The sequence below is a fragment of the Drosophila mojavensis genome, unplaced genomic scaffold, assembly GCF_018153725.1.
Source record: "Drosophila mojavensis isolate 15081-1352.22 unplaced genomic scaffold, ASM1815372v1 contig_19, whole genome shotgun sequence".
In the NCBI taxonomy this organism is placed as follows: Eukaryota; Metazoa; Arthropoda; class Insecta; order Diptera; family Drosophilidae; genus Drosophila; species Drosophila mojavensis.
The window spans coordinates 1,999,256-2,020,031 of NW_025318726.1; the positions used below are offsets into that span (position 1 = coordinate 1,999,256).

General features: G+C 37.1%; 7 protein-coding genes across 10 annotated transcripts in view; 3 read left to right on the plus strand and 4 right to left on the minus strand.

Annotated features, from left to right (window-relative positions):
* Positions 1 to 33: 33 nt before the first annotated feature.
* Positions 34 to 536, minus strand: LOC6572394. The gene has a single exon (XM_001998467.4). It carries the CDS (start codon positions 316 to 318, stop codon positions 34 to 36), a length of 285 nt encoding a protein of 94 aa, XP_001998503.1. The 5' UTR covers positions 319 to 536.
* An 80-nt stretch (positions 537 to 616) lies between these two features.
* Positions 617 to 2,211, plus strand: LOC6572393 (golgin-45). The gene is made up of 2 exons (XM_001998466.4): positions 617 to 1,921; positions 1,992 to 2,211. Exons 1-2 carry the CDS (start codon positions 710 to 712, stop codon positions 2,124 to 2,126), a joined length of 1,347 nt encoding a protein of 448 aa, XP_001998502.1. The 5' UTR covers positions 617 to 709; the 3' UTR covers positions 2,127 to 2,211.
* Positions 2,149 to 3,219, minus strand: LOC6572392 (omega-amidase NIT2). The gene is made up of 2 exons (XM_001998465.4): positions 3,101 to 3,219; positions 2,149 to 3,041 (listed from the first exon to the last, which is right to left on the minus strand). Exons 1-2 carry the CDS (start codon positions 3,117 to 3,119, stop codon positions 2,209 to 2,211), a joined length of 852 nt encoding a protein of 283 aa, XP_001998501.1. The 5' UTR covers positions 3,120 to 3,219; the 3' UTR covers positions 2,149 to 2,208.
* Positions 3,220 to 3,713: 494 nt separating this feature from the next.
* LOC6572391 (protein FMC1 homolog) lies at positions 3,714 to 4,211 on the plus strand. Its single transcript, XM_001998464.4, has one exon. It carries the CDS (start codon positions 3,827 to 3,829, stop codon positions 4,133 to 4,135), a length of 309 nt encoding a protein of 102 aa, XP_001998500.1. The 5' UTR covers positions 3,714 to 3,826; the 3' UTR covers positions 4,136 to 4,211.
* Positions 4,163 to 5,148, minus strand: LOC6572390 (odorant receptor 85f). Its single transcript, XM_001998463.4, has 4 exons — positions 4,808 to 5,148; positions 4,552 to 4,753; positions 4,339 to 4,494; positions 4,163 to 4,275 (listed from the first exon to the last, which is right to left on the minus strand). Exons 1-4 carry the CDS (start codon positions 5,143 to 5,145, stop codon positions 4,222 to 4,224), a joined length of 750 nt encoding a protein of 249 aa, XP_001998499.3. The 5' UTR covers positions 5,146 to 5,148; the 3' UTR covers positions 4,163 to 4,221.
* An 84-nt stretch (positions 5,149 to 5,232) lies between these two features.
* On the minus strand, positions 5,233 to 5,580 carry LOC122756883 (odorant receptor 85f-like). The gene has a single exon (XM_044007687.1). It carries the CDS (start codon positions 5,578 to 5,580, stop codon positions 5,233 to 5,235), a length of 348 nt encoding a protein of 115 aa, XP_043863622.1.
* Positions 5,581 to 10,283: 4,703 nt separating this feature from the next.
* Positions 10,284 to 20,776, plus strand: part of LOC6572389 (tyrosine-protein kinase Fer) — a 37,636-nt gene continuing 27,143 nt past the window's right edge. For 2 of the 4 annotated variants that reach the window (XM_015166362.3, XM_015166363.3), the window contains exons 1-3: positions 10,287 to 10,474; positions 11,894 to 12,228; positions 16,013 to 16,200. In XM_015166362.3, the coding sequence (XP_015021848.1) occupies positions 12,033 to 12,228; positions 16,013 to 16,200 (384 nt within the window). In that variant the 5' untranslated portion in view covers positions 10,287 to 10,474; positions 11,894 to 12,032. Of the gene's footprint in view, positions 10,475 to 11,893; positions 12,229 to 16,012; positions 16,201 to 20,776 lie in introns of all 4 variants that reach the window. The other 2 variants (XM_044007874.1, XM_044007875.1) reach the window with 2 other exon arrangements.

Here is a 20,776-nt window from a genome sequence, read left to right on the forward strand (position 1 = left end):
CTGCTTGCAAATAATTATACTTGATAATCCTTATTAGATGGCCGAAGCCAATGCATCGGCTTCAGCAGCGGTCTCTTTCTTGTTATTGTTGTTGCTGTTGTTGTTGTTGCGCTTTGTGCGTTTCTGTTGTAGCTGGCGTGCAGTTTCACGATGCATTTCCTCGAGACTCTCCAAGGCCTGAGACTTTAGGGGCATCAGGCGCGGGTTCACAAACACCAGCTCAGTTTTGTGTTCGAAAAACAGTTTTCCTGTGCTAGGCTCAATCAGTTCGATTTTCTCATTTATGTTTCGAAGCAGCTCACTCTCCGTCGTCGACATACTCGCACAGCTGCCGGCAAAGCATCTATGCTAAAGGATTTTATCTGCATATGAACGCCCACATCGACATTTACGAGCATTCAGTCTGCTGCAATTCCTGCTATATGCGTCACGGGAACTTTAGATAACGCAGCGCGTAACCAATTTGTTGTTAATTTCACTGAGTAAATCAAAATTGATCGATTTTTCACTATACATATACATATGTGAAGACTGCAAAGACGATTGGCAGCGCTGCAAAAGTAAGTTGGCAACATTCGACTATTTAATAAGCGAGTTGGCAGCTCTTCATTTCCATTGTTTTTGTTTTGTTGGCAACAAAATTGATGAAAAATTTTTTAGGTATAAATATACAGATATAAAGCCTTGTCATTCAAAGAAAAGGAAAACCATGCATACAGATGCCTTAGAAAACGATGGCGAGAGCAGAGCTCAGTCCTGTCGCACGAGCGGTGATGGCATGGAACACATTGACGTCGCCACCAAAGCGAAAGTGGAACACGAAGAGCAGTCGTCAGCCAGTTTCGAAGCCGTTAAGACTAAACGACCCCAATTACCGCGTAAGGACAGCACGATAGTCCAGGAAGCGGTAATTGAGTCGAGGACGTTCCAGGGCAGCAGTAATAGTGCTTCGCTGCCTTTGCCTGGCTTACACACGCTTTACCGGCGCCCCGACGTGATGAGCCGCAGCCTTGCGCCTGTGCTGCCCAAGGGTGAACTTATCCAGCTTAAGCCCAGGCTGGTGAGCACATCTGAGCCACTGCCGGAGCATAAGAAAACCAAACCACCGAAATTCGTGCCTTACGAACCGTATCCGGGTGCCGTGAATCCCATGACTCCGGCACAGCAAGCCGCTAAGCAGAGGACTCAGAGGGTTAGCAAAAACAATTTAGACATTGGCGTTCTGGCGGATCAGGTATCGACGTTGCGCACCCAGGAACTTATCCAAGAGAATGGCGATGCCAAAACTACCGATACCACCTGCGCAAGCAGCGAGGAAGTGCAGCGACTGAAGCAAGAGTTGGCCAAAATGCAAGAGGAGCGCGATCACTTTAAGGCGCAATATAAATTCCAGACACAAGTGAACAGTGAGCTGAAGAGCCTGCTAGTGGCTTCCGTTGGCGAGGACCTACAGACACGGGTCAACCTGCTGACCGAGGATAAGCTGCAGTTGGCTCGCGCTCTGCTCGACACGGCCAACAATTTGACGACACACACGGAGCAAATCGAGTTTTTGGCCAGCCAATGCGAAGTGTGGCGCTCCAAATTCTTGGCCAGCAGCGTGATGGTCGAGGAGCTGGCGCGCTGGAAAGCCGATCTGACGCAAAAGAACCAAATGTTGAACGAATCGACCAAGCAACTGATGCACACCACACATCAAATACGTGAAATTCAATTAGACATCCTGAAGCACCTGAAATTTCTCGCTAAAATACGCTATCTGAATCTGCCTGCCACGGATGTAATCAGTCTAAGCGCCGAGAACCTAAACATCCTACAGCGCATGGTCTTGCACTCCGGATTGGGCATTCCCGAAACGACCTTAAAGCTTTCGAGTGCCACCAGTAGTCCGCTCTGTGAGGCAGAGAAGTACGCCGTACAGGTAAGATCCAAATGGAGAATAGCTAGGCAACAGGTGGAACCAATTTATACCTATATGTATTTATTTCTAGGCACTGGAATTTGTTAGTCAGCCACTTATGGCGACGGATGAAGCTATACGCGCATTATTCGGGCAAGTGCAGCGTCCGCATTTCGGCATGTCAGCAGCTACTGGGGAGTCAGAGGCCTCGGGCACCTCGAAATGAGAAGATTCCTTATTGAGCAATATTTGATTTTAGAAAAACATTTCTTATATAATAGACGTAACAAGATAAATGCAATAATAAATCATTTGGATTTCTTTTCGGTGCCATAGAGGTCGAGACGCCGCTGGCTGAACACGGGAATTTGTTGACGCACTTGCTCAACTAGAGAAAAGTCAATATCATCGACTAAAATCTGCTCGTTTTCGTCGGCAGTCTTCTGGACTTTGGCCCATGGGTCCACAATCATGGAATGGCCGTACGCAACGTACTCGGCAGAGGTATCCCTAGCCGGTGAGGTTGTTACTACAAAGAGCTGATTATCATTGGCGCGCGCCCGCTGCAACAGTTCCCAGTGCAACGGACCAGTGGTCATATTAAATGCAGCCGGGTATACAATCATTTCACAGCCATTGTTGCGATAGAGGCGTGCCATCTCCTCAAAGCGAATGTCATAGCAGATGCCAATCCCGATCTTGTGCCCATCAACGTTAACAATGGTGAAGTCGTTGCCGGCCGACAGAGTCTCCGACTCCTTGAATCGAATGCCGCCTTTCACATCAATATCGAACAGATGCATTTTCCGATGTTTGGCCAATAACTCGCCATTGGGACCCCAAACGGTGCACGTATTGTAAATGGCATCGTTCTCTCCCAACTCGGGAATCGTGCCACCAATGAGATAGATCTGATTATCCAATGCGGCCTTTGACAGCTGCTGGCTCGTATAGCCATCCGGAATATGTTCCGCGTACTCGCGAAAGTATTTGGTGCCGTAGGGACAGTTAAAGCACTCGGGCAACGTTATGAGCCGTGGCTTATGCTCCTTAACAGCCAGTTCAATTTTACTAACGGCATTTAGTACATTGGCCGTTTTGTCTTTCGAGGCTCTCAACTGCAACAAAGCAACACGCAAAACTTCCCGGGGAATGTTAATTTAAAAAATATATATTAAACAACTGACTATTTTAACTTACTGTTAGCAGCTTTGCTCATTGTCCCTATATTATATTACTCTACAATTTCTGCAAAATAATATACTCGCTGCGCACTTTGCCTGAGATGTTTGTATGTAAGCAGTATAATAAAACATCTGATCACTATCACTATATAAATATGCCCATGCCTTCTTGCAGTCTGGCAACACTCTTATTGTACATTGCAGAATTTCCACTCAATGTTAAGATAAGAACTGATTAAATGCAAAATTGTTTTTACCTTGCTGTTTTATTCATTTACTTTTTAGAGAAGTGGTCTACATTTTGCTCAACTCCAGCAAGTATTTGTCTATTTAATATCAACAATATTAATGTTTCGAAATCATCAATGATGGTTTCTTTTGCAAATAATAGAGAACATACATTTTAGACTTGCATCAATGTTAAAAATTATTGAATTATTTTAATAAAATTGAATTGTCTTGGTTTATTTAATAAGCTCGTCCAATATAATGATTCTAAATTTGAATTGATCAATCTCAGTATGTAATAAAACTTTTCAAATTTGCCGCGGTATACAAAAAATAGTCTGGCCACATTATTAGCATGGCAGCGTATCAATGCCACAATCGTACAGAAATCCGATAGTCAACCGAGTGGCAGCTCAATATTAAACAGCTGTTTAATATTATTAATTCGGCAATCACATAATCGTGAATATTTACTATTTGTTTGGATTTTAAGTCAAAGCTAAGTTTCTACTAAATGACGGCAACAAAAGTTCTACGCTCGCTGTTACACGAGCTACGACTGGCTTCTCAGTCGCCAGGGAAAATTAAAGACTCTCTGGCCGCCCGTTATATTCTGGCGCAATATAAGAAATATGAGACAACTGATCAGCAGCTATGCAAGGCACGCGACGAGGCAATCTTCTTGGGCCAAACCTATTTAACCTATCTGAGCAGCCTGCGCAAATACAACGAGCTATACAAGGAGTATCATGGTAGTGGCGAGCGTACAGTTAAAGAAACGGCAGATCTTGTTGGCTTCAAGCTGCCCACAGATCCCAAGTGATATACGCTAGTTACATACATACATATGTAGATGAATTATGCTGTGCTAAGCAATAAATATTAAAGGAAAGAAAGTACATTAAATGTTTATTCAATCATTTGTCTGATTAGCGCAAAAACCCGATAAGTAACAGTCATTACCTGTAATATAAAATATAATCATATATAAATTCAATAGCCAATGGAGCTTTAGTCTCTACCTACTTGCTTGAACGTGTCCAGGGATACCGTTAGATAGCCCATGGCTGTCAGTTCGGCCGGTCTCTGGGCGCGTGCGATAATAATCAATATAGACTTTTTATAGTCCGGCGGTGCATCTGACCAGTTGTGATTGTAGGCGGCATTTGTTATATATGTGCTCTGCATAGATGACCAAAATGGATATTCCTTCAAATGCAACTATCGTATAATTATTACCAAAGTCTTGACCTTCTCGCCGTAATAGCAAACCAGATAGACCAGAGATGAGGCCGTCAACATAAATACCACATAGGTGATACCCTCCAGATTAAGTCCCTGTATCTGCGTATAAACGGCCACAGTGCAAAATACGCCCGCAGTGGTTAGAAGACTCAACAAAAGAGAGCTGCCAAAGATGCCATTAATCTCCTCCTGGAGTCTACAAGTTTAGGTTGTGAATATTTCTTAAATCTTCCGTTTGGCATATACTTACTCTAGTAAATCGTTATGCCTGTTCACTATTTGCGAAATGAATTTTCGATCTTTGGGGTCGCGTGTGCTGTTGGGCTTATAGTTCTCTAGCAATCGGGCTATATAATCGAAGTGCATGCAAATCTGCACTTCAAAGCTGACCAGCCACAGATCGGTACTCATGTTCGATATGACCATCAGGGTGCTGTGGAGCCACTCCAAGGCGTAAATGAGAAAATATTGCCACAGCGGATCCTGATCCGGATCGAATATATAGTACGGATAACAGTGCACGTAAGAAAAGCGATTCTCCATCAGGTATATATACCCCGATTGCAGGAGAGGTCCCAGCACGACCATTGCCGACGATCCATAGTAAACCACAATCAGCACAATTATGGGGCGTGGCCAGTAGTGCTTATCGACTCTATGGTCGATCTTGGACTGCTAAGATTTGGGAAAGAGCTCAGCCAGTTTACCATTAAGCCTTTGGAAAGCCTTTTTCTGCTGCGATGTCCCATACTTTGTGTCCGAGTTAACGACGTAGGTCACCAGAGTAGCGTAGCGCATAATCAGCGATATGTTATTGATTGTGTCCCTCTCAATGATGCGCCGGAACATGAAGCACACACAGCAGATGTGTGAGCAGACGCAGGCCCAGTGATAGAGCTTCATCCAGAGAGGACGCGGCTTGTTGGGCGTGTCGAGTATATCGAAGCCACAGAGCCTATAGCTTATGGTCGGTATCCAAGTGAAGTCCTCATAGTTGTACATGAGCCCATCTCGAGACTGCATGGCGAAGGAATACTGCTTGACTGTGACCCCATCGCCAGCTAAGCGGACGCATTTATAGAGGTGTGATAAATGAGAATTTCATGCGGTTACGTGTGAGATTTGACGGGTGACAATGTGGTCTTAGCGCCACAACAATTAACGGCATAAGAGTCCATTAGAAATTAAAAATACATTAATTAATTAAACACCTCAATTTACGCATTATTACTGCATATCTAATATGCATTAAACCTTTCATCGGAATTCTAAACTTAAGCGTTTAAATGCTCCAAAGGAATTACATATCGACAGCAAAGTATATATCTTATAAGTTTACTAGAGAGCAAACATGAAGCATCGGGCCTCAAATTAACATTAATTAAAATCAATTGAGCGAATCAATTTGTGAATCAAATTTTCAAGAAGCAAAGATCGTGCGTAATATATTCATAAATATGTACAATGCATTAACATGTATATATCTAGAAAATTATAAATATACATATGTATAAATACATATAGTATTGTCATTAATTTTCAAAGAATACATATATTTATCATACATATTTTTGTATCGAAATAATAAATTTAATATATAGCATTGCCTATATATTAATTAATGTCTTGATTTTGAAAACCATTTTGATTTTGAAGCTTACGTAAATTTTTATGGTTGAAGTTTTGTATTGGTTTATTTTTAATAATATAATAATATTTCTAATAAGTCCTCATAAATTATAAATAAACAGGGATCATGATTATATATAATATTCTTTAAGGATAAATACAAATATTTGACTAAAGGATATATTCAAAAATAGTTTTAAAATTTCGGACTAAGTCAATCCACGCAGGTGCCCCACTGATACTGATCTAACAAAAAATATTTTTTTACATATATTGTGAATTTTATTATTAAGGGGTATGTATATACCAAAGCTGATATTCAAATCAGTTGTGGTTACAGGATTAACCCCAAATATCTCAGACTTTGTCGATTCGATTTCTGTCTTGCCAAATTAGATACACATATTAGGAAGTTTTATAGCAACTATAATTCTCTCTTGTCTAAAATATAACAGATTAGTAAACAATATTATGTCGTCCGGCATCGATATGCCTCACTCCTAGTAAATATGGGTAACAGATCTGTAGGGGATCTTATCAATAAGTTACCTACACGTGATTTTAAGGCTAGATAGATAATTTAGGAATATACAGTTGGCCATAACCTCAATGGATGTAGATATATCCACTATATATTTTTGATATTGGGTATACAACATTTATATTTGTATATATTATAGTAAAATCCGACAGACTAACAAAAATGTTTGACATTTCATCGCCAAGATTCAGATCATACTTTTTCATAGCTTTCTGGTGTGCATATAATAATAAAATATTTCTATTTCTTTTTCTATATTATGAGCATCTATTTTTTTTTTAACCAACTCCCATAATAAAGGTAAATCTAATAATGAAGTTTAAAATAAGTAGATCTTATAAAAATATAGGCATATTTCCTTATAAAATAATTAATCTATAAAATTATTAAATAGAATTAGTGAAAATAAAAGTACTTGAGCTGTAGCTAAAAAATAACTTACTTTTCGTTAACATCACATTATAGATTTAAATTCAGCACATTAAAAGCCGTTAGAGAAAGATTAAATAATTCATGGTCCCTAAATTTCGAAAGCTTGTGTGATTATAGCTTGCGAAGAATATTATTATAAAATATAAACAAATAAATGTGTATGTGGTTGGAATGAAAATATATGTATCTATTCGTATACATATGAATAAATATTCATCTAAATATATATACATGAATATATTTATGTGTATGTGCTCACACGTAAATCAACTTAAATTTACATTTAAATACAAAGAATACTGCAATATTTGTTGCTTGAAAGACATTGTAATTTCTACTTCTCACTCTTGATATCTCTTCGGCATTATATTGTTCGGCATTCATATTGTTGTTTAAATTGAATACCCTGTATTTAAGAATTGAAGATTTCTGTACATTCCAAAATGCCAATTTGTCATAATGTAAGGAACTGAAGCGGTTTTTTTTTTTTTTTAATAACTGAAGAGGATTCCAAGTACTTTGGTGTTGATTGTCAAATATTATTAGAAATTGCTGAAAAGCTAGATCAATATTAAATACAGTGAACAATTTATTTGAGATTATCTTTAACCCATTATAACTGCGTTTTATCGATCTTTCAGTTTTATTTTTATGTCAATTTTTATAATTTAGAATACATAGATAAATAGGACTTACTTTCAATTAGTGCTGATAATAATGTACCTCTATCAAAGGAAATTATAAATGAAATTCCAGCACCTTCTCGCTGTCTACAGGGTATTTTGTCGTTCAGCCCTATCTTTCACTTACTGCTGTAGTTCTTGTCATTGTCTTTTCATTTATCATCGTCGCTATGGTTATTGTTGTTGTAGTTGTTAGTGTAAATTCTTACACATACCAATAAAATGGTATTGCTATGGGCAGGTCCCTCAATAGGTTCCATCTGAGCAGAATGCTAAACAGCAAGGAACTGTTGCTTGGAATTTTTTCAGAGTGCAGCAAAAGTCTTTTATTTCTACTGTAATTATGCATTGGTGTAGCAGAAAAAGAGACAGATCGAGAAAGAGAGAGAGAGAGAGAGAGCGAATGAAAAGTTATTAAATATTTGTTATGCAAGCGAAGGGAGTTAAGGAAATGTGAAAATTTTTAACTGCTTATGTTTAGCACTATTCATACATATTACTGAATTATTTAGTTTTCCTTCTCACATTCAACGCATACCCAGGGCAATTTATGTTTCTGTTTATGTCTTCTATTACACAATTTTGCGAGTTGCTATTGTCTTGCAGTTCCAGTTCCAGTTTACTGCGATATAATTTCAGGTCGTTACGGACAATATGCGTAAGTGGAGAAAGAATTCAGCTCGTTGTGGAGTTCTTGCATAAGGTCTCCTATCTTCCACTGTGCAAATGCCATATAATTTGTTCATTAGCTTCAATTGGCTGCGAACTTTTCAAAGGTTCAGCAGATATGCCTATATTTTCTTCTGATGTACAAACACATGCCCGACGCATTCTCTCAGCATGTGAATTCTCAAGCGTTTTCAAAACAATCGAAAACTAAATAAATCAAAGCAACAATAGTCCCGGCTAAAATTAGAAATTTAGCTAGAATGCTAAGGTTGCTTTCAATTAAAGCAGAATACACTTTTAAAAGAGCAAATGAACTGCATTAATTAAGTTGATGTTCAACAAACAGGATGTGATCACAGATATCTGCAAAGTCTGCACAATATTCATTCAATATTCATCCACAGCATAAGGAAAATAAAGGAACGTTAACTTAGGAGTGTCGCCATCGAGATAAATTGTTTATGAGGATATCGATGCATTGTGGGGGAACAAGTAAAACAACTGAAAGCATTGCAATCGGGCTGAACCGACTGTATAAGACTCGCACGCGAATAATGAACAAATTTACAGATTTTTTTTTGCGATTAAGCATAGCTAAGACTAATAATAATGACTTGTATTCACTGGGTATGTAAGATGTTCTAAGATTTAGTGAAGTATGAAATGGTGAGGACTTCTAGCCATTAAAACAAAATAAAACATTTCACAATATTTGAATTAGAATCATTTAGTATTAAGGATTTAACTTCTCTGTAGATGTCCCTGCAAATAGATATATATATATATATATATATATATATATATATATATATATATATATATATATATATATATCAACATTTTTATTTATTTATAAACCCTACATGTAAATGTAAGTCTCAAATTCCCGAATCATTTATAAAGGATAGAGTAAATTCCACGCCACGCCTCCAGATATCTCAGTATTTTCTACGACGAAGGTAGCCAGAAGTACTGTTTATAAATTTCAAATCTCCATCTTCTATATCTGGCAAATTTTGTGAGTTCAGTTGGAAATAGCACGATATTAATATACTCGTTTCATTTCGTGAACGAGTATAATCGAACACAGCGCGTTAGCCATCTCATAGACAACGGCAAACATCGTAAACCCCAAAAACACTAGCAAGACAACAATGAATGGCGGGAAGAGCCATAAAAATAACCAGACGAGGCTGGGGCCAGTTAAATGGGCAACAGGCTGCCTGTCTGCCGCAGTGCCTGTGCATAGACAGTTCATAGACAGTTAACTCCTTTATCCTTTGCTCAGCTAAAATGCACTCCCAATCGATATTGATTGGACCAATTTGAAATTGAGATTAAAGCAAGATGCAAAGATAAAATTAAATACAAGTAAAGGCTACATTTAATATTAATATTAATAATACTCAAAGTAAAAGTAATAAGAAACAAATTTCTTCATAAGTATGCAAAATAAGGCCACCCTTAGATGCCAGGAAATAATCTTTCGTTAAATTTCTAAAATCATGCCAGCTATCAATGTTTATAATGCCGGGAATGTCTAACTATATACAGTAGTAAAACAATAAGAATTAAATTTCATTCAATTATGAAAAGTGAAATAAAACATTTCCTTTTTAGAACTCGCTTGCTGAGAGACGCTTGTGTACCGCACGATTTGTTTATTGGGTTGTGCAGAACCGGTTCTCAAGCTCTCTCTCTCTCTCTCTCGTGCGATTTCGCCGCAGCGAAACGTCATTTTGGTCGGCATTTTCATCAGCGCCATTGTCTGCAGAGTTTCAGTTCGCGCTGAGCATTCGAGGCAGACGGTTCGTTCGGCACGTTGCGTTAAGATCGAGATTTCATCCGATTTGTGTGTGCGTTATGCGCCTCTGTATTATTGGCATTGGCATCTGTTGGATTGCTCTGTAAATTGGCCATGTGAGAGGGCGAAGCATCTTACGCTACGAAACTTGTCTCCATGGTAACCGTCGCGGCAGCATTCAACAGTTTGATAAATTCATATAATATTTATACGCACATATAAAGCCCAAACTATTTATGTTTATATTAATGCAGAGATAATGTAGTATGTGCAAAAAGTTTACGCGCTGATTACGCGAATTGCAAGTGACAGCCCCGCCCCAACTCGAACCGCCCATAGATTATGTGCGACTATATGAAGTGTAAAAGAAATTGCGAAAAGTTTACTGCAAAATTATATGAAAATTGCTAAGCGATCTTCTCTACACTGTTGCGAGTGCATTTATGTTTATGAATTTAAAATTAAATTTTATATATACTTATAACGGCGCTTTCGTTTACACGTTCAGGTTCTTGGCGCTGTTGTTGTTGTTATTGTTGTTGTTGTTGCTGTTGTAATTTATCTATAAGTGCAGATGTTCCCCATCGCAGTTGAAGCTGTGGTTGCCTGCCTCTTGCCTGTGGCAGTGGAAGCGGCAGCGGCAGCGGCTGTGGCAGTGGCTGTCTAACCCGTTTATGTTTTAGTTGACTTGGTAAACTCCGATATAGACGAACAACGAAACACGCACAGACAAACAATACGTCAAACTGTTGCCGTTGCTGTTGCTGTGGTTCTGGCGCAGTTCTGTATCAGTGCCAGTATCTGTGTATCCGTAAGATACACGTACTTGTGCTGCACTCGCCGTCGCCGTCGCCGTCGCCGTCGCGTCTTTTCCTTATTGACTGCACCGCGACTGGGCCAATGTTTATTTTTGTTTGCTTGCCCGCGAGCGGGAAAAACAAGTTTACTCGCCGACGAAAAGAGTAACAATTATTGAAAAAACGCAGTTTGGAAAATCTTCAAATCTTCAGAGGCTCAACTCCACTGACAAAGAGACGGACGTGAGACAGACAAAAAGAGCACTGAAAACTGAAATGAAACGTCATTTAATCATGTTAATTTATGGTCTGTCCAAAAATAAACATTCCGCTAATTAGCCAAAAGTGTTGGCAATTATTTTTGGCTCTTCGCTGCCAGAGGCGGGTTTTTTGTTTTTTATTTCTGAAGTCGTTATTGAAATGTCGCCTGGTGTATTTAGCAAATGTCGCAGCAAGTGCAACAAACAACAACAACAGCAACAATCAGTGCATGTGAAAGTTTTATTTGTATTGTATTTCTTAAGAAATTTCCAATGTGTGTGTGACGAAAATATTAATTGATTCGATTCAGTGGCGGCGACTGAAGGCCCTTCGAGTGCACAGTGTGCACAGTGTCAAAAGTGTCAAAAAAGAGAGTGGAAAATACTCTGGCCAGCAGCACATGCTTAAAGCCATAAATATTGGCATGCAACAAGTGTTTGCCACATGTTTGTGAATTTCGGTGTCGCGTTGCGCAATGCTCTTCGAGAAAAGTTAATTTTGTTGTTTAATACTTTTGTAGCCCTCGCTTCGTTCAATTTAAGCATGCAATTGTGACTCATTTGCAAAACGCAAAGAAAAATAAATAAAATTTAAGAGAGAAATACGTCCAAAAACTTGAAGCGTCGAGCGTTTAAGCAATATTTCACACCAGAGCCAAAATGGGCTTCTCCACGGCCCTGCAGGGCCGCGCCGCTCACGAGGCGCTAATCGTGCGCCAAGACGCGGAGCTGCGTCTCATGGAGACAATGAAACGATCCATCCAAATGAAGGCCAAATGCGACAAGGAGTACGCAATCGGCTTGATAGCCGTCGCTCAACAGGGTCTCAAAATTGATCGGGCTGATGAAATGCAAGGTAAGCCAAGCGCTCTGCACTCTCTCCAATGCAAGAATCTCTGTTTGCCGATACTTAATTGATAAGATAGCTTTCAATGCAATTGTTGCTTGAATAACATTTCTGCGACAGCTCCGATTGCCGTGTTTGCAGGTAGTGCGACCTCATTGCCATAACACTCCAAACACAATAACTTTGAAGTGAAACTAATTTCTGTTTGTCATATGCGGAACGACAGCTGGAAATTGTTTGAGTGCTCTGTATACCGGAAGTGCTCTGCATACGAAATAATACTACATCTAAAGACCAGCTCCTAAACAAGCTGCAGCAGACTTTACATCCCAGCTAAGATCTGGAGTTTGTCGAAGCTCACATATTCATTACATTTTGTTTTCAAATATTATTCACTCCTATAGATAATATTTCTTGCTATAGAGCCTAAAGTTTAGTTTGATATTTTGTATGGATAATACAATTTTTATATCTTAAAAAATAAAATATATTACAAAATAAGTAATACTGTATATAGGGATCAGTTCCTAAGCAAGCTGGAGAGGACTTTATATCACATAAAGGATTTTGAGTTTGTCGAAGTCTCATAGGTATTTTTATTTAATAAACGATATATTTTTAAAAAGTATTATTTTCTACCTTAGGTATTGGTTCTTGCTATAGAGCATGAGGTTTAGTTAATTATTTTGTATGGATAATGGAATTCTGATATCTTTAAAAACATTTACAATATATCAATAGATATAATAATAGAGGAAATAATATCTCCAAAAATATGTATCTTTAAGCAATTAATATCATATATACATAAGTAATCTCTTAGCTATCAGCGCTTATTAAAAAAACAACAAAATCTTTCCAACTCAATTATTCAGGTTAAAAATCCGCTATTAACCTGAAAAATAAGCTTAGATAAATGGATTTGCAGACTCAGCAAATACCTTAAGTAACATAATCCCTGTTTAGCCATAATCTCATCTAAAATAGTTAAAAACAAACACAATAGAAATTTGTTTCGAATAGTTCATTTGAAAAACACAAAGCGAAACCAAAATTAATTGGTAATAAATCTTCCAAAATGCAATTGAGATCAATTGGATATTGGAAAATGTTCACACGGAAGTAGAATACGGCATTTGATTCTCCTGATACTTGAGTTTGCAATGTAATCGATGCAGTTAGACTAGAGAAACCTGTCTAGGTGTAATATTATCTTATCAGTTCGTAACACATTCAAGTACCATTGAAATTGTGCTAGATAGAAATACGAAGTGCATTAGAGTCCCAGTAACTCATTATGGTAGGGAATCTTATGAATTTGATAGGTTTGTTTTAGTTATTTTATTTACCAAAGATTAAAAAAATTTGAATAAGCGAAGATTTTAAGAATACTTCCGAATCACCTTTAGGTTTACTAGGTAAGTCTGTTTGCCAAATAAACTCTGTTTTGTGAGGAGTGGATATGGTTGTTGATGAATTAAATTCTCTTTGTTCCCTTATCAAAGGCTGAAGTTGTCCTCAATTTCTGCATGATATGAATAAGATAATAATTTTTAAAATACTCTTCCAATAAGTCATAACTTTTCATTTCTGTCCTATTGATAATACAAATTTCTAGTCATAAATAAAAAATGATTAAATGAAAATAACAACAATATGTCACCTCATTGAAAATATGTAGAATATTTTGCTGCATAAACAGACGCAAATGTTTGCACATATGTATTTGATTATAGATGGAATCACACATGTGCTTGCACTCCAACTCCTCCTACGTCATAAATTAGCATTTTTGGAATTTACGCTGAGTTATCAGGGCACTAAACTTCTGCATTACTCACTCGATAAGTCTTGTTTTGCAGTTTGGGGTCGCTTGGGAAAGGCCTGGCCAAAGCCGCGCTGCAAGCACTGCCCACACAGCCATTAGTCACAAGAGCCCGATAAGCCGGCGAGCGATGCGCCGCAAAGCTTTCACTTTCGCTGGCGACTGCCCAGGGTAGGGGTAAGGGCAGGGGTAAGAGCAGACGTAAGTGCAGGGGTAAGGCTAAGAGAGCTTTTAGTCAGTCCCCAATCAGGCTGGTCAACCCGTCCCAAAAAATTGAAATGACAAAGGCAAGTAAAGGAATAAATAGGCAAATTTAAAATTTAAAGAGCAATATTTACTCAAAGTATTAAAAAAAACTTTATCTTTTTGTCTTGGCATATTTGAAGCTTCATATAAACTTTAATACTACCAGCGAATAACATTCAATTAGGCTGCAGTTTAACCTTTGATCTTTAGCATATAACAGTTAAGTCCTATAAAGCCAAATGACATCATTGCTGCATTTTTCTCACAGTTTCCAAACTTTTTAGCTCTATGTGTATGTATATATACACCAGACATTTTGTTGTTATCCTTAAAAGTAATCAACAATGCAATATAACCTTTAAGCAAAGCTGAGTAATTCGCTGATGACATGCCATGAAATGCTGGCTAAGAAATATTACTTTTTCCCATTGACTCCAATTGAAACTGAGTGCTGAAAATGCACATAAAATTGTTTTTCAGGCTCTGAGTCTATGTAAATAGCAGTTCAGAATCATATTACTTGACTCAAGAGACAAAGACTTTGCTCTACTGTGAATTTGTTGATACTAACATAATAACAACATTTTCTTGCTTTGAAACAGCCAAATACTTTATAAATATCTATTCATAACGATATATATAAATATACAGATACATCATATGTATATCTAAATATATTTCTACACAGATCTTTATATATAAACTACAATATTGATCTGTGTCAGCTGTTAATTGTTTTGACGCCGCTAAAGTCTATCCATCTATGTATCTGTATCCTAAAGATACAGCCGTGCACCTTGCCAGCCAAGCTCATCAAACTGTCGACAAAGTGCAGCTGCTTCTAGTCGCTTCTAGCTCTGGCCACACCAATGCCAGATAAACTCGTAAATAAATAATTGGTATAATTTTTCGTGTTCGTTTCTTGGCTTGGCAAACGCCAAACGCCAAACGCCAAACGGCATTGCCAAGTTGCAATTGCTATTGCTGCTTTCCACATTATTCTGTCGCTGGCTAAGAAAGCAATGGAAATACGAATATTGTTTACAATTGCAGGCAAATTATTTATCGGTCGGATATTTCCAGAAACAGCAGATGTTCGTAAAATGTTTTACCTTGTGGAGGATATTAAACAAATCATTGAATGAATTGCAATTAGAGAATGGAGACTAGAGAATAGATAGAAAAAGCCAGAGAATCTATGTTTCTTTAACAAAGCTAGACTTCAGACCTAGACTCCTTATAAAAAATGCTTGAGCTTTACTTCATTTAATTAATAGTTTATAATTAAATTTAAAGTATATGAAACCAACTTTCTACAAGGGTATTTGATCGTCGATGTGCCACAAATAGAATTTCTTTTTCGATTTAGTTTTCTTGCTATGGTTTTCTTTATTGCCTTTTTTGTAATGAATTTCGTGACGTACTCTTAATTTGTTTTAACCTTGGCCATGAACTTCAGATATAGAGTTATTTGGATCGAGGTAAATGAAATCTTAGAAGGCCTAACTCGACTGTAATACTATTGAATAACGAGTTGTAGTATTGTAGTTGAAGTCTGGCTCCCATTCAAAGAGATTCGGTTACAATCGATGTGAATGAATCATTTATCAGCTGCAAAATGAGCTTATAAAATTCTATCGATGAGTGAGTCACAAAGCAGAAATTTGCATGCTAAAAGTGTTTACAATGATAATTGAAATCTTTGTTTCTTAATCATTTCAGGCAGCCTTATCACAAAATCCTGGCGATCCTATATGGATGAACTGGATCAGCAGGCCAAGCAGTTCAAATTGAATGCCGAACAGCTGGAGGTGATCTGCGATAAGCTCGCTCACCTCTCGCAGGACAAACGGAAGGCGCGCAAAGCCTACCAGGAGGAGCATGCCAAAATAGCAGCACGCCTTAATCATGTGAGTTAAACTGAAAAAAGATAAACAAATTTAGATTATGTAAAATATGTTTAGATTATATAAATCTGCTAATCCAAGAGCCTAACCAAAACAGAAGCTGTAAATGAATGAAATTTTCGGTATAGATATGTATATTTGTATATGTATTTATAGATACAAATATTAATATACATGTCATTATAAAACAGAACTCCGTTTCTAGCAACTTACAAAAGAATTCGTTTAAAGGTCAATTAAAGACTATTGTCAGATGGCTGATTGAGCTGAGATATTCTGCCTTGTTGCATGCCGGCTTCTTCATGTTGTTTTTCGCATTGTGCCAGAAAATTCCGTTGATTTGGCTATACACAATCCAAAATAAACATAATAAGCTTGTATATATGCACACATAAGTGTATTATCATATGGGCATTTGTATTTATATATATGTATATGTAAGTGTCTGTAGGGTAGGGCACAAGTTGTCGATTTGTAAGCAGCTTAAACGACTGTAAGTTAAGAGCTTCAACAGCTTTTGTCATGCAAAGACGAGTTGATTTATCATCAGAGAGACGACAAGTTTATTAACCCAGACGCGTCAACGCTAACACATACAGAGATCAGAGTCAGCATTAACATATCAGCTACTGACTATTTGGCCCATTTGCTAGCGCCAACTAATTTGGCCAAATGTCGGCAAATCCATCGATGACCCAATTTAATTATTCATACATACTATATTTCCCGCCAGGCCACCAAATATTTACTTATGTAGCTTTGTTGAACGCCTTCCTGCGGCATTGATCTAAAAAAAAAAATATTTCTCTATTTTATTTACAACGTGCCTGAGTTAGTTTACAATTTTAGTTTGACTTTCGAATATAATATTTATATTGACCTTTTTGTCTGCAATATAAATTTAAGCCAAAGAAGGGGTAATATAATAAAATATTCAAATGATTAATAATTTTAAATAATTGACTGGTGTTATATATGTCTTCAAGCTGGAAATTGTTTTTAAATCTAGGCTCAGTAAAAGTCTTATAGAAAATAGTCTTATAGAAAATATAGATTCAAACGAGAAATAAAAGATATGCTTTCATTCTCAGAAGTTTTAGTTGGGCTAATGTCAAATAATTATATAATTAAATATAAATTTAAAAAGAAAATAATTCTGCCCTTCGGTTATCAATAATTCCTATTTATATCTATCTGTACAAGATGTCAATACTAAAATTGAAAGATTTTGTTTTTATCTTGAAACATAATCTTTGCAGAAGATTTTTCCAATTTACTACAGCGACAGAAAACGTAACATTTTTGATGAATCTGTATAAAAGCTCACAAAAGGTCTGAAATGTTATGAAATTATGAAAGATAAACAATTTTTGGGATTGCCATGCCTGCAGTAATCTATTCAATATAAATAATATATTACTTATATATTTATTTATACTCTTTTCACTTTATTTACGGTTATTGACGCTTAATTAAAAAAAAAAAATAATAATAATAATAATAAAATCAGGAATGAATGATTAATGATAAAAAAATGTTTAACTGAATTTGTCGCGTTTTCCGGGAAATTCAATGCAAGTAAATTACGGTTTTAATTCAAGTTTTCACCTGCTAACTTGATTTTCCCCATCACACTATTAATTGATTTTTTTCTGCAATGCATTGAAGAAAACAGGTAAAGCCACTACGACTTGAGTCAGAGTGAAACGACGCAGACAGCGAAAAATGGAAAATTCTGCTGCTGCGTATTTTATAGGTCGTTCGATTTGGTAGCGAAAGATTCTTGGACATATTTTGATGTGTCCAAAATTTTATTTTAAATCAACTAGAAATATTAAAAATATTTTCATGATTGCTTCATAGAATATAGACCAATTTAAGTTTTATTTGGACTAGTTAATTCAAGCTGTGAGTTAAACTACTACATGTATTTAGTCAGTAAATTTGAGAATAGTTTTAAGATACTTTTTCATTAGATGCTTGAATGCAGCGTTAATCCATATGTATTAAATTGTATTCTATAAGAAATTGTTGACGATAATCATTAAGATACTTAATAGTTTCACAAATAGGTCAATCAAATAGTAAATGGGCAATTCAGCTCTAGACTTATCGTCAAATTGCCACACTGAGTCCAATCAAGAAGAGTTAAGCCAATTAGACTATATGTCCTAACTCGTATATATTCTCTTCATGATAATAGACCCACATAATATATCTGTCAATAAAAACTGCTTAACTGCAATATAAAATCAAATAAGTGAAAGTGATCACGTCAGAATTTACCGACTAGGAAATATTCTGCGAAGAACTTGAATACATAAATTTATAAATTCAGGTCTCTAGAGCTTGTGGCGTACAAATTCATTGGGCTGATCAGAATATATGCTTAATGGGGTCTGCCACATTTTTCTTAGAAATATCTGAAGAACAGTATTTTGTTTTTGTAATTTATTCAAAATACCCGAATTCCAATAATAAAATGCACATTATATACGAACCCTTTGTTGTGTACAAGTATATCTATAACCCAGCAATAAGCCAACGAGATATAAGAGTTATAACTATTTAAGAAAAATAAAAGTCCCATGCAAATTGCATTTACTATTCAATATAACTACTGCACTTAAGGAATGTTTGCCATTGTCGATTACTTGTCAGAATGCAGTGACAAATGCTTGACAAAGCATTAGAGCAACTGCCGCTGACTGGGTTATTAATTGACTACACTTAAGGGCGCCAACGAAATCGTGCCGACCCACCCATACGTTTGGCTAATGGATATGGAATTGCTTGAATGTATCTTGTATCTTTTGGGTTGTCAAATACAGGCGTTGTTGCTGCACTCGCTCCCGCATTTGAAGAAGAGCAAACAAACTGAGCCAAATGGAAAACGAAACGCATTAGAGCAGCCTCGACTGCGAATGGAATTTGACTTCCGGGTGGGTTTCCACCGGGTTTTGCTGGGGCTTCGCATTTTTATATTGATAGACCGCAAAAAAGCCGCAGTTCTCGAAGTCCACAACACACTAGATGGGGAGAGAGAATGACAGAAAGAGAGAGAGAGAGAGAGAGAGGCACAGACCTCCCTCCCCAGTTCTCCCCCTTGCTGGCAAATGTCTCAGCCAGTGCGCACTTGTATTAATTACAATAGGTTCAATTGAAGTATCTTTATACACAGAGAACGCATGCACCAGAGCAGTGCCCCAGCCAGCATCAGAAACAGCAACTGGCAATCGAGTGCGCCTTTGGTATGCCAGATTAGCCGATAAGATAAGGCTAGCAAACAAGCAACAACAATATGTATACATAGAAAATATATATATTTTCGTATTTAAGGGTGTATCGCTTCCACTTAAAGATAAATTCCAGCACATGTATTTGAAAACTTGCATTCGGAAATGGAGCAATATAGCAGAGATAGAAAAGTTTTGCCTTACACAAATCAAGACTCTCGAAGCATGCAAATGCTTCCAAAGTTTCCAAAGTTTCGTGGTCACGCAGACATCTCCACCTCCACACCTCGGCGAAAGGCGAATGACTTCGCACAAAGCCACTTGATGTGACAAGTTTAAGTGAGCTGCGTTGACCTCTACGGGTGAGGGTCTTCCAAAAAATACCCAGATTGACTAGCACACAGCAAATGCTATTACTGAATCTGTGAGCATTTATCTCATTTTACAATATTTCGAACTGAAAATTCAATTCCAATTTTCCATTTTTAGTCAATCTTTAAAGGAATCTTGAGAAAATTTTAGATTTTCAAGCTCACGCTCCGAAATTGCGGAAATTACAAAGTACATAGTTTCGATATGCCACGCCTCATAAGGGCTGTTTGAATTACTTTAAGGTGATCGATACAGGAGCTCAACAGTAACTCAATTGTCAAGTTTTTAAATTTTTAGTCAGCTTCTTTTAAACTTTTGAACACCACAGCTTTTCTGTATGGGCGCAGATATGTCCAAGAGTTGTTTTTGATATTCAGATGTCAGCCTCAAAATATATACCAAATTTCAACTTTAATGAAATAGGATTTCGAAGATACCGGATGTAGTTAGTATTTTCACTCCTCTAGAGAACGAATATCGTGATCTCTTTATATTTATATCTTATACATATACTATATATATTTTTTATATTCCACGGTACAGTATGAGAAATAAGCTTAATGGAAAAAGTTATTCCAAGGAGATTGAAACTGAAACTAGTGTGAGCTGAACATCAGCTCTCACTGCATGGAACATGAGATAGAATCTAGATTGATTGATTCCGTCAGCATTAATTCCACGCATAAATTCCTTACAAACACAAACTGTTACTCTTGTATTCATAATTATAAATATTTATATATTTAAACCATATTCAATGCATCATCGGTATTGGAGTTCGATTTGAATTTGTTGAGGCGTGCTTACGTAAGCTAAGGACTCAAAGTATCTGTTGCCGCGTCTGAAGCTGGAAAAGCAAGTTTCTTGACATTGCGACAAAAGCTGCATAGGTTGCAATAACAACGGGTCGCTAAAGACAAGGCGCACGCTCTAGCAATAGTTATAGCCTTTGTTGTTGCTCTCGCTGTTGA